At 39.5% G+C, this 12,344-nt stretch overlaps 1 protein-coding gene across 2 annotated transcripts; it reads right to left on the reverse strand.

Annotated features, from left to right (window-relative positions):
• Nucleotides 1-6,560: 6,560 nt before the first annotated feature.
• On the reverse strand, nt 6,561-11,404 carry LOC131306602 (alcohol dehydrogenase 3-like). Of its 2 annotated transcripts, none has more exons than XM_058332943.1 (10): nt 11,208-11,404; nt 9,789-9,925; nt 9,597-9,643; nt 8,494-8,819; nt 8,067-8,149; nt 7,904-7,979; nt 7,651-7,712; nt 7,472-7,567; nt 6,990-7,151; nt 6,561-6,909 (listed from the first exon to the last, which is right to left on the reverse strand). In XM_058332943.1, the coding sequence occupies exons 1-10, from the start codon at nt 11,242-11,244 to the stop codon at nt 6,793-6,795; spliced, it is 1,143 nt and encodes a 380-aa protein (XP_058188926.1). In that variant the 5' UTR covers nt 11,245-11,404; the 3' UTR covers nt 6,561-6,792. The 2 variants fall into 2 exon arrangements, with proteins under 2 accessions (XP_058188926.1, XP_058188927.1); XM_058332944.1 differs by lacking the exon at nt 11,208-11,404 and adding an exon at nt 10,330-10,478.
• Nucleotides 11,405-12,344: the final 940 nt, after the last annotated feature.

Genomic DNA, 12,344 nt, shown 5'->3' on the forward strand with positions numbered 1-12,344 from the left:
TCCTCCTAGTTCCATCCTAGACTAGTGGAGGCCCAATTAAAACTACAACAAATGCGCCGGTTGCACTGGCCTCAACCCCAACGGAGTGTATGGCACTTGAAAAACTTCGAACCCGAGACCGCTGATGGGATTAAAACCCCCACGTCTGAGACCTTGAATCTCCATCTTCAACCTCATCCCTCTGCTAGCTTCATTGAATTTGGCAAATTCTTTCCTATTGCTCCATGTGTTGCAATGTATACCATGGCTTCAGATTCAACATAGATCATCATTCAGCTATGTTTATTTCTTTGTTTGCTGTTTATTCCTGTTTCCATCGGTTTGGTTTAGTTTGTCGATCTTTGATTGGGTGCGTGCCTTAGGCCGGGGCGGCCGGGGGATACGTTGAGGGCCCCTTGTGACCCGATCCTTTGAGGCGGTGAGACGTGCTAAGGCCTGTCCTCTAGTTTACGTCGGTTTTGCCGGTGTCCCTCTGTCACCTATTTCATAGCTTTTCTTCTGTGATGGCTTGTTGCCCATTTGCCCTTTCTCTGTATTCGGATGGATTCGCTGTATTTTGCCATTTTTTGGCTTTTATGAAATGTGATTTGGATACGGTTGAACGGTTCGGATCATAAAAATTTGATCTGGAACTATGAGATTAAGATTTTGGGTGTTTTTTTTGGGTGTCCCCTGAACCGTCTTGTGTGTGTATATATATCATTCAGCTCGTATTTAGGTTCCTATTGTTGCCTTTCACTACATGAATTTGTTTCGCAAAATAAGCCACTTAATTATTTCAAGTATTTACGGAAATTTATACGTTTCTAGACTAGAATAATGCCATACTGCATGGTTTTTGGTTGCTTGCAGTGAGAGTGTATGGCCCATACACTCTCACTGCATGCGACCAAAAACCATGCATTTAGTGTGGCAAAAGAAATATTGGGTGGTGCCATAATTTGTCGCTTCTCAATTTTATAATCAGATTCTACAATGTCAAGACATGTCAAAATTGTTATTTTAGGCTTGAGACTTAAGGGTTTGCTCTCTCCTAGGATTTAGGTTCGAAATCAACCCCTTCGCAGCCAATTCATATAGAGCTTTCTTCTGGATTTGATTGGAACCCCCGCAAGTGGGCTGTTATATTGCCCCCCTGAATTAGTCGAGATGCGCATAAGCTGACACTTGATTCCTGAGGTATCATAAAAAAAAAAAAAAATCACTAGAATGTAATGAGATTGCGATATTAGGATTGTGAATGCATGTGTTCTGTAGAATTTGGAAGGTGACACATATACGAAAGCTACACCCACATTACCAAATTGAAGTGTTCAAATCAAATCAAACTCGTAAACACAAATTTCTTTCTTTCATAGCACTGATGCAGCTAGTGATGCTTTCTCTTTTTCTTTGAAGTATGATGCTCTGATGAATAAATCAAATTTAGAGTAGAAAGGTAAATTCATGTGCATAAATGTTGTACGAATGGTTTAAGTGATCCGACAAGACTGCGTAACTCACGGCTCGTAGCCACGCATCATGATCCTTTGATAAGTTTTTTTTTTTCCAGATATTTGGACCATGCCCAGCTTGCGTGCCCTAACTAATTCTAGGGGCCTTGAAGGTGACGACCGAGCAAATCCTGAAGTTAACAACCAGACAAACACTTCAGTGGCCCCAAGGTTGTTTGGAATGTTCAGCCTCTGTGGAACTCGAAGATTTGACCTCTTGGATGACAAACACTTGTTGCTTCCTCATGTCTCCTCTGTCAAACTCCTTAGGGTTATGTTCCTTGGTAAATTAAAGTTGAGCCAATTGCTAATATGGTAAGTGATGACCAAAAACATGCCATTAAAGCCTCATTCAGTGTTTTGGGACTTGGTATTGTTGAGTTTCTCATAAGAGTTTCAAAAAGTCAAAAGTAAGGGAGGTTAAAGTGTTTTCTGAAACTAAAAAGGAGGTCAGTGTATTTGTTAGGAAGGAGAGATCTTTGTAATTTACCGACTTTAGGACAGTAGAAATAAGGGGGCGACTATTTACAGCCCCGTATTTTCTCCCTTAGCTTACTACATTTCGATAAATAGTTGTTGAAAATCATACATAACATTTCGGTAAATAGTTGTTGAAAATAAGATTATATTTCGGTAAACTACATGTCGAAAATATGTTAAACTTTCGGTGAACAACTGCCGAACATACATTTTCGGTAAATAGCTATTGAAAAAATATTATATTTCGGTAATTGTATACTGAAAATGTGTCTCAATTTCGGTAACTAACTGTCGAGTATAATTGAAAATTTTTAATGGATTAAGGGAGAAAATACAGGGCTGCGAATAGTCGCCTCTAGAAATAAGGGAGGGAATCTTTTCTAATTGTCCAATCATTTTCTTTCTTTTCCTAAAATCCAAGTGCCCATGGATCGTCGGAGATGGGGCCAGTAAAGCCCAACCTTGTGCAACAATTGGACACTCAAAGTCTGTTCGATTTGGATTTTGATTGAAATTTTTAAAAGTATTAAGTGAAAAGAGATAATTAGAGAAAATTTATTGAGACTGTGCGCAGTAGTTTTGAGTCCCTCAAACGAACAAGCTTGCAACAATTACAAAACAGACATGTTTAGTGGGCCATGCATGTAGGACTAAGATTTGGACAATTCCTCTTAGTTTTCAGAATTATCTTTTCCCTCAAATGTGGTCTCATTTCTAGAATTGTATCTCTGCAATGGAACTACCAACGTATTGGATATATGTGTTTTTGTCATGGTTTTGCGTAAATTCAGTGGTTTTCGCTCAAGTACATGGGAGTCCCATTGATATCTATCTATCTTCTATCAACATACTATACAAATGTAATTGAAGTCAAAAGCCTCTCAACCCTCAATCCTAAATTTCTAGAATTTTGAGTTTTTTTTTTTTTTTTAAGAGAGAGAGAGGGGGGGGGGGGGGGGGGGGGGGGGGGGGGGGGGGGGGTGGGTGGGTGGGGTGTGTGTGTAAAGAGGGAGAGACTTTGGAAAAATTATTCTATGCCCTTGTAGGGTACCATCACGTGGTACTGCAAATTCATTTTTCATCACACATGTCTTTCAGTGCCTAGAATGAGACAAATGCTAGCGTGAATCGAACACGGGACTGAAAAAATATTAAACTATATTTTTTATCACTAGCGTTGTGCCCGTTTGATACACGGGATCGAAAAAACCAATGTTATTTTTTATCCCTTGCATTGAGCGGGTACAAACGCTAAACATATTCTATAAAAATGTATTTTTCCTTCAAAAGCCTCTAAACCCTCATTCCTAATTTTTTAGATTTTTGAATTTTTTTTGAAATATTTAAATATTCATCCTCTTTATTCACGTCATGTAAGAATTCATCTCGCCCTTTTTTCATACTTATGTTTTCATCCTTTTAGTGTGTGAATTACCTTTCTTACCCTTTTCACTATGATATACATATATTATGTTATATTGCTTTCCTAATTTAGTAGGATTGGATTTGATTGTTTTCCCAATTTAGTGGGATTGGATTGGATTATTTTTCTAATTCAATGTTATATTGCTTTCCTAATTTAGTGGGATTGGATTTGATTATTTTCCCAATTTAGTGGGATTGGATTGGATTATTTTCCTAATTCAATGGGATTTGGTAAATTTCAATATGATTGATTACTTATTTTTAGGAATATAACATGATAATTTGACCACATCTTTACATTTTTTCTTCATTTTTCGAGTTGGCCAAGCAGATAACAGAAAGTCATATTTTTCATTGATCTTATTACATGGAACATGGCTAAATTACCGTAAAAAAATATATAACATGACATATTCAAACCGTTACATGGTTAAATTACCATGACGATTACTACGTGGACACGATTAATATCCCATGATTAGAACAAATATTTCATGGTAAATGGTTCAAATAAACAAAAAACCATTCAATCTGTGTATCGTCATGGAAACCTTCATTAATAATCATGGTAAGAATACCCAAACAAGCCATAAATAAAAAAAATCAACGAACAAGACAAGAAAAAAAAAAACATGAATATTCAATCGCCGATTCATGGTTAATAAACCATGAATACCCAAACCATATAAACAAAAAAAAAAACTTCAAATCACTACACCTTGAAGATTTACTCCGGCGACAACGATAACGCTCACTTCTCCGTTAAACTTCATCGATGATAGAAGATGATTGATTGGCGAAAGGGAGGAGGGAATCGGTCGACAGCAACGGTACCGAAGGGAGATTTCTGTTGGCTTCATTGATGACGACGGAGGATGATTGATCGGCGAGAGGGAGGAGGGAAATGGCGGTGATAGAGCGGAAGACGTCGGACGACGAGTGGATCGCCGCCCACCGGAGGACGTGTGAATGGCGGCGGCTTTTTATGGAGGACGAATGGAGGACTTTGGAGAGAGAGAGAGAGAGAGAGAGAGAGAGAGAGAAAAAGAGAGAGAAGAGAGAGAGAGAGAGAGAGACAGAGAGAGAGAGAGAGAGAGGCTTACTTATATATAATCCCACTAGAATTTTTGGGATCCATAATTTTAGGGATTGAACGGAAATCGTGGGACGGGATGGGAAAGATTATGTTTTGGTCTCATTTTCTGGTGTGTGTATATATATATATATATATTAGGGGCACTTTTGGTATAAAAAAAACAGTGATGAAATCATAACTGTTCAAAAAATGGAGGATGAATATTTAAGGAGTACTGCTATTGGTACCGACGGTACCGTAGGGAAAATGCACCGACGGCCACCGGACGTCCGATCCGAGCCGTCCAAAAATTTTAAAAAATAAAACCGAGTGGGCTCGCGCAAGAATCAATGGCATCCGAGGTGTGTAGGGTACTTGATCCGAGCACCCCTTTTTCGTAAAATTTTTGGACGGCTCGGATCGGCCGTCCGGTGGCCGTCGGTGCATTTTCCCTACGGTACCGTCGGTACCAATAGGATTTCTGATATTTAAGTTGGATGAGATTTGAGGATAGATAATTAAGCCTCCCTTTTTCTTTTCTTTTTTGTAATTCTTTGAAATTGCTAGAGGAAAGGGCAACATGGGAGTGGGAACCAATTGCTCTCCCCAGTCCCCCACTTCCTCTTTCAAAGGGAAATTTGTTTAACTGCAACTTACTTAGGCGTTTATTTTCATTTTTGGTTCCATGGTGTTTGGTGTTCAGTTTGTAATGTGGTATTGTTATATATACCAGTGAAATCTTTAAGTTTCTCTAAATTTTTACGTCCCATTTTTCTTATTTAACTTTGTTGCTAATTTGTGTGTGCGTGAAAATCTGCATATGCATGTGTAGTACTCAATTTCAAATATTTCCGCCTTAATTTCTCGACATTGCTTTACATGCATTTAAAATTTTCCCTTACTAGCATTATGCCCGCTCGGTGCCCAATACAACATGAAAGAATATTGATGTAAACTTTCTTCTATTGACCCGTGCATTGAACGGGGTCTAACGCTAGTGCAGTAATAATAGAAATGTGGTCAAACTTGCTCAACCGCGATCGGTAACAAAGGCGTAAGAGACTAAGTTAGGATGTTTCTCTCAATTGCAGATAGTATTTTGGGCAAAGTCCACTTTCACCCCATGTGGTTATTGCTATGTGCGGATACTCTCCTCATGGTTCAAAACTGACCACATAACCTACCTGTGATTTTGAAATGTGCGGACAGACCCCCTCCCGTCATGTTTTCCATCCATATTAACGGAGGTGTATCTCACACGCCTCTAGAATGTAATATGAGTCGTTCATAATGTATTAAATAAAGAATAGAGTATCTTTGTAAAAAATTCTCTCGATCAGGCATCAATAACCCAGTGATCTAATTTTTATTAAATTCAAATTTGAAATTTTAATTTCATAACAAAATCGATTCGACCATTAGCTTTTCATTTTTGATTGACTTGAATTTTGACATAGATGTAGTACTCGTCAAAATTGATACTATCAACGGTTTGGATTCAATTTTTGGTATAAAGGACGGTGTGGTTAGATTTAAAAAAAAAGAAGAATCAATTTTTGGTTCCCTTTGACACAAAGTTTTGAATGGTAATTCGAAACGTGCACAACTTTAAACGTTTTGGGCACTCTCAATGGAGGTTGGGGGGAGGAGGATTCTTTTTTAACCCAATTTTCTCAATTCCGATGTTCCATTGCGCGCTCATTTGTCGGATCAAGTCTTGAGATTCTATGGTTGTCGCTTCATTAGAGCAGAGTTACAACGAAAATTGATTGCAAACGACCCCTGGTCGTAGCGACTAGTGAATTTTTCATGCTCTCTTATCTTCTCTGCGGAGTTTGGCGTTGTTGGATAGTTGAATGTTACGCAAATAGGAAAAGATGTATGCCAACCTTATCCCCAGTTAAAATTAATCCCCTTTTTGTGATTCGAAGTGTCACCAGGGATGCCGATGGAAAGCTTTTCTGTTGGGTCGTCCTTTTAAATTTGTGCATGTAGAGAATCCGAGGCCAGACCGTTAAACAGATATTTCATAGCATTCTCTTCTATTAACCAAATTTTGGACAAACAGTGGAAGTAAAGGAAGCATATGAACAACCAGAAGATAGATAAAAACCCAAACATAGACTTTGTTTTGGACAAACAGTGGAAGTAAAGGAAGCATATGAACAACCAGAAGATAGATAAAAACCCGAATATAGACTTACAAAGAGTAAATTTAAACCTACAACGCCTGTAAGAACCCGGACAATAGTCTTTTTATTACCATTTCACAGAGGATAAAAAACTCTATTGCATCAGATGCCATGGATTCCCTTCATTCTAATGCTCCATGCGGATAATGCATCGAATGCTTTCCCCTTTAAGCATGTAATCAAAGGCCTTGTTGATCTCCGAGAAAGGAACTTGATGAGTGATGAACTTCTCCAGTTCAAGTTCCTGCATATTAAAAAGAAGTTCAGGAAGTAGATCACGGATAATAGATATCCTTGAACTGAAGTGGGAATTTTGAAATTCACCTTGTTCATGTATTTTTCTACGACTGCAGGAATGTCTGACCGGGGTTTGTAGTTTCCGAAGAAGGTGCCCTTTAGAGTCCTTTCATTTAGGAAATTAATAGGGTGTGTTTTGAATACAGCATCTTTGGAGGGGACTCCCACTATAACAGCTACACCCCAGCCCTGTTACAGTAAGTTTGTAATTTATCAGCTCTACTCTAACATTGATAAGATGAAAATAGGTGTTCACATGTACACAAATATGCAAAGCTGTATTTGTTCAATGAGTGAGCCGTGAAATCCACAGGAAACCAAACTTCTAACAGTTCACAAACAAACTTGAAGCAGTTGTGAAGAGATGACGAACTGCAGTGGTTTATTTGGGGACAATTTCGGCATTGAAAGTAACGTTACAAGCCTCCTACAAGGGGAAGAACACCAAACCGGTCCTTTCCCTGTATACATTGGTGCAGATACGTAAGATTCAAGGTTGGGAAACTTACATCGTGGACGCATTCGAATGCTGAAATCATACAATCAGTGTGTCCAGTACATTCGATGCTTCTGTCAACTCCTCCCTGAGTCATCTCGACGATGACCTGAAGAGAAAGTCAAGAACAGTAAGAAACTTGACCAAAGTACTTAATAATGGAAGGGAATGGTTAAAAATGCAGGAAAATACCTCTTGAACTGGTTTGGTATAGTCTTTGGGGTTCACGAACTCTGTCACACCAAACTGCTTTGCTGTTCTACAAAGAACAGCCATATGAGAAACAAAGGTCTATAAATCACAATGATTGTGGGCTATACTCTCGTATGATGCATCTATCCAGTCCTGTTTCTCATCATCAATCAAGAAATACTCCTAGGATTGATGACAGCAAAGTGTTGCAAGTAAAGCAAATATAAGTCAAACTGTTACAAGGATCACCAACCTAGCTGAAATTTGTTTGGATGCAAATCCACGCCAATAATCCTCGAAGCACCAGAAACTCTGGCTCCTTCTGCCGCCTAATCAAACGAAATTACCGTAATTACATATTTGATAGATTGTGATAACAGACTCCAAGTAAGTATATGGCACTTAGAGAAACTCACTGCTAGGCCTACTGCTCCCAATCCGAAAACTGCCACCGTTGAGCCCTTCGTTGGTTTTGCAACATTCACAGTTGCACCAAAGCCTATCCAAACAAAACCCCAACAAATAAATTGATTATTCAGCAAAAGCACCAGGCCAAACTTTGTGCAGATTTTCAGTTATTTTGATTTTCCGCTTATTAGGAAAGACAGAAAACTTGTTTGGCAACAGGAATATGCTACTGTTTGTGCTTAAGTTTCTTGAAAACAGCCCACTTTTAGGCAACATCAGAATGGCTGGTTTTCATAATTTTGGAAAATTCTTCCTCACATTGTTGTGAACAACATAACAATGACTAGTAGTTTCAAAACTCCCACTCGAACAATGAAAAACGTAAACATCGCCAAACAGATTTCCTTCGCGAATTAGACTATCATTTTCTGGTACCTGTTGAGATTCCACAGCTTAGAACGCAGACTTTATCGAGAGGAGCAAGCGGGTTGATCTTGACAACACAACCAACATGGACCACTGTGTACTCACTGAAGGTGGATGTCCCAACGAAATGGTAAATGGGTTTGCCATTGATAGAGAATCTTGATTCCCCATCATGGATCATTACTCCCCTATCTGTGTTAATCCTCAGAGGATCACACATGTTGCTCACTTCGGATTTACAGTGAGCACATTCCTTGCATTCTCCAGTGAATACTGGAAGCACATGGTCTCCTGGTGCCAGCTCCGTCACTCCTTCTCCAACACTCTCCACAATCCTATAGGGAAAAAAATCATGATCAGTGAAATCGTTCCTTTAAGGCATGACAGGCACTTCGAATCCGCTGTCATGTGCAAGTTTGAAGGAAAAGGGAAACAGGGAGCTCCAGCCCTTTCACCAAGTTGCACCAAATCGAGTATAATCCAATTCCTACTGTCCTACGTTTACTCAAATAGATAATCTTGTTGGGGTACACCCTTAGTGGGTGGGTGTGACCACAGGGGATCACTCCCCCTTGTTGTATGAAAAGTGCAGTGTGTGCAGTGTGTGTGTGTGTGCTGGAGACAGTGAGAGGCAGAGAGAGAGTTGAGCGGAGAGGCTCCCCTTCGGGGGAGCGGGGCTCCTCGGAGATGCCCGGAGAGACTGTCGGAGAGCCACCGGAGTGAGGGAGAGAGAGAGAGGAGTGGGGAAGCCGAATTGTGGCTATCCCGGTGAGGTTTTTCATACTTGTATATGTGATTTATACATAGTGGAGTTTTCCTCGGATATCTCTCGTTTGTACTTGGTTTATTTTCGTGCTTGTGCTTGGAGGTGTGAATCGGGGTCGGGGTCTCGACCCAACAGCTATCTAAATGGTAGTATTGTTTTATGAGAAACTATTTAAAAAGGTTCTTGTAATATGTTAGAAACCTTTTAAAGAGAATTTGTGGTACAAAAATAATGTTCAAAATTGGATTGCTCTAAACTAAGCTTGATGGAGTATAAGAAAAGGATTGGAGATCGCTCAAGATATGTTAATGGATTGGAACTTTCTTGTAAAAAAAAATCCACTCACCCTCCTGCTTCATGTCCGAAGATTCGAGGAAACAAAGGGTTCTGACCCTGTAACATATAAAAGAAACAGATTTGGGTGTCACAAGGGAGCATGAATCATTGAAATATATATAGGGAGATTGAAGGAAACATCATGGAAAAAGTCAAGAGATTATGACTCCGGGAAATTAATATGAAGTGAAAATTTCGTTACCTTGGCTTCCCAAAACCAAACATCAGTGTGGCAGAGAGAGGTGAAGAGGATCTTCATACGAACCTCCATCTTCTGTGGTGGCGCCACCTCCACTTCTTCGATCACCAGTGGCTTCCCTGCTTCCCAAGCCACAGCAGCTGGAACCCAAAATGAAGAAGGCATTATGAGCCAATCCATTTCCACAAAATCCACATGGAAAAGAAGCACAAATGGGAGTAGTACATTGCCGAAGGGGGAAAAAAAAAGAGCACAAGTAGAAATCAGAAAAGACAAAGTCTTCAAAGAACATATTAATAGTCTTCAAATCTCAATGATCCCCATTGAATCTAAACTAAATCATATCCCAATGTTCTCAATTCAGACATGAATGCTACATCATTTAATAGCCCAGATTGACAAAAACCCCGAACATGATTTATAAGAGTTAAGCGAATGAAATCAAAGGGATGAAAGAAAAAACCAATAATATGTGAAGGATCAAATTAAGGGATGATACACATAAGGCATGATTGTTAGCCAATTGATTTTCGATAAAACCTACATGCAAGAGAACCAGAAAACGCCAATAGGCCTTTGGCCCAATGGCATCAAGGGAGCACTTAGGCACTAGGAGGCGCTAGGTTCTCAAAAGTTCAACTCATATTCCAAGGTGCTAATCTAACTTCTCCTGATTTGGTGTTGATAGATGATAACCTAGGTTTGAAAATCCACCTAGTTTTGATAGCCATGACTGTCCTCTCTTTTTTTTCTTCCTGTCAATGTACTCTAATCGAGTTTTCTATAAAATTGTTCATTGCCGGTAAATCACCATCATTTAACACCTGATTAACAAACCCATCTGTGATTAACCAGTAAAAGAAGCACAAAAATAATATTCGAAAAGATGGAAGATCAATGGATTGGGGACTAGGGAATTGGGGAAGGTGCTGCGGAGCATGCTATGCACGGCAAAACGCCGCCACCCCGGTCTCTCTCCGACGATCGGAAACGTTCACTTCGTAGAGCTTGTCGAGTAGAACTAGTGTATCAAAAATTAGCTCGATCACATATCATTAAGTGCCTCATCCAAACATTATTATCTTTAAACAAATGGATCTGAAACACTAGATAAAGTCCATTATTTTTTGGGAACACTTAATAATTTCAAGATAATAATGTTTGCATAAGGCACTTAATGATATGCGATCAAGCTGATTTTTGGGTACAATTGTTCTACTCGACGAGTTCTACGAAGTGAACGTTTTTGATCGTCGGAGCGAAACCGGGGTGGTGACATTTTTCTGTGCACAGCACGCTGGGCAGCACGAGGCTGCACAACACCTTCTCCCAGTCCGGAGAGTAGAAGAGTTCTGTTATTGTTATTGTTGTACGAAAGATGAATGGGATAATGAACATCACAGATACGTATTTTTTGCAAACCTTTGCAACGTATGACTTGGCCAACAGTGCTAGACATCTCTTCCCGTCCTTCTTTCCACTAGAAAACTGAAAACCCAAAAAGAAGAAATGATGGCGGTGAAAGTTCTCTTGAGGGGATATTTATTCTGCGAATGGAAGGAAGAAATGATGAATGTAGCTTCCATATGGTTGCTGACTTGCTGTTGAGACATTATTGTAGTTGCTGATAAAAAAAAAAAAAAGAGAAGATATTATTTCAGTGGATTAGCCGTCATTATTGTAAAGTAAAGACAAGTAATAATTGTGGTACATAGAACATCTTCAATCTTGATCCATTTTAAGACCCAAATTTAAAATTTGGGCAAAATTCTCAAAAACCCATCTCCAATCATGACTAAAACTCATTTTCATTTTTGGATTTTACTCTGAGACAAAAAAAGACTAACCCATTTTTCTAATGGCTAGTTAGATAGAGAGACCTAGTGTACTCACCGGACTGGGTGTCGACGACCTTGCAGGCGGTCTTTCTGGTGCTGGACTGGACCTAAGCGATGGCAGAGGGCTACTGGATGGTGGAGGGCTTCTCGTAGCCGTAGTGGTACTGGGTCGGTGGTGGTGGTTCGGAGGGAGAGAGAGGGGTGCGGTGGGTGTGGGTCAGAGGAGGAAGAGAGACAGAGACGAGAGAGACGGTCTGAGGGAGGGAGGGGAAGAGAATTTGGTTTTGATTGCTCTACTTTATTTACCATTATGCCATTAAGAAATATATATATGGGTAAAATTTGGATTTGTTGGAGATATGCCTATCCAAAATGAGTTTTTACCCAAAGTTGGATAAAAATTTGAGTCAAGGTTAGATCCTGTGAAATAACCAAAAGTCAATAATTAAAAGTTTGATTATCCATTTAAGGGGTTGCTAAGATTAGCAATGAAGTCCACAATGTCCCCCCCCCCCCCAGCCAATGAGAACTTCAACATAATGAAATTTTGTCAATCAATGAAATTTATTACTCCCCCCGGGCCAATGAGAACTTAAACATAATGAAATTTTGTCAATCAATGAAAATTTATTACACCCCCTCCCACCCCCCACCCACCCCACCCCACCCAATGAGAACTTAAACAAAACGAAATTTCAATATGAGAACTTAAACATAATAT

The sequence above is a fragment of the Rhododendron vialii genome, chromosome 11a (genome assembly GCF_030253575.1).
Source record: "Rhododendron vialii isolate Sample 1 chromosome 11a, ASM3025357v1".
In the NCBI taxonomy this organism is placed as follows: domain Eukaryota; kingdom Viridiplantae; phylum Streptophyta; class Magnoliopsida; order Ericales; family Ericaceae; genus Rhododendron; species Rhododendron vialii.

Bases quoted from the DNA above. Each gene is read 5' to 3' on its own strand.
- LOC131306602 (XM_058332943.1), bottom strand. From the start codon at position 11,244: ATGTCTAGCACTGTTGGCCAAGTCATACGTTGCAAAG. The intron at 7,980-8,066 runs GTGAGTTTCTCT...TCGTTTGATTAG, and splicing joins TGGGAGCAGTAGGCCTAGCA to GCGGCAGAAGGAGCCAGAGT. The intron at 6,910-6,989 runs GTGAATTTCAAA...TTTAATATGCAG, and splicing joins TAGAAAAATACATGAACAAG to GAACTTGAACTGGAGAAGTT.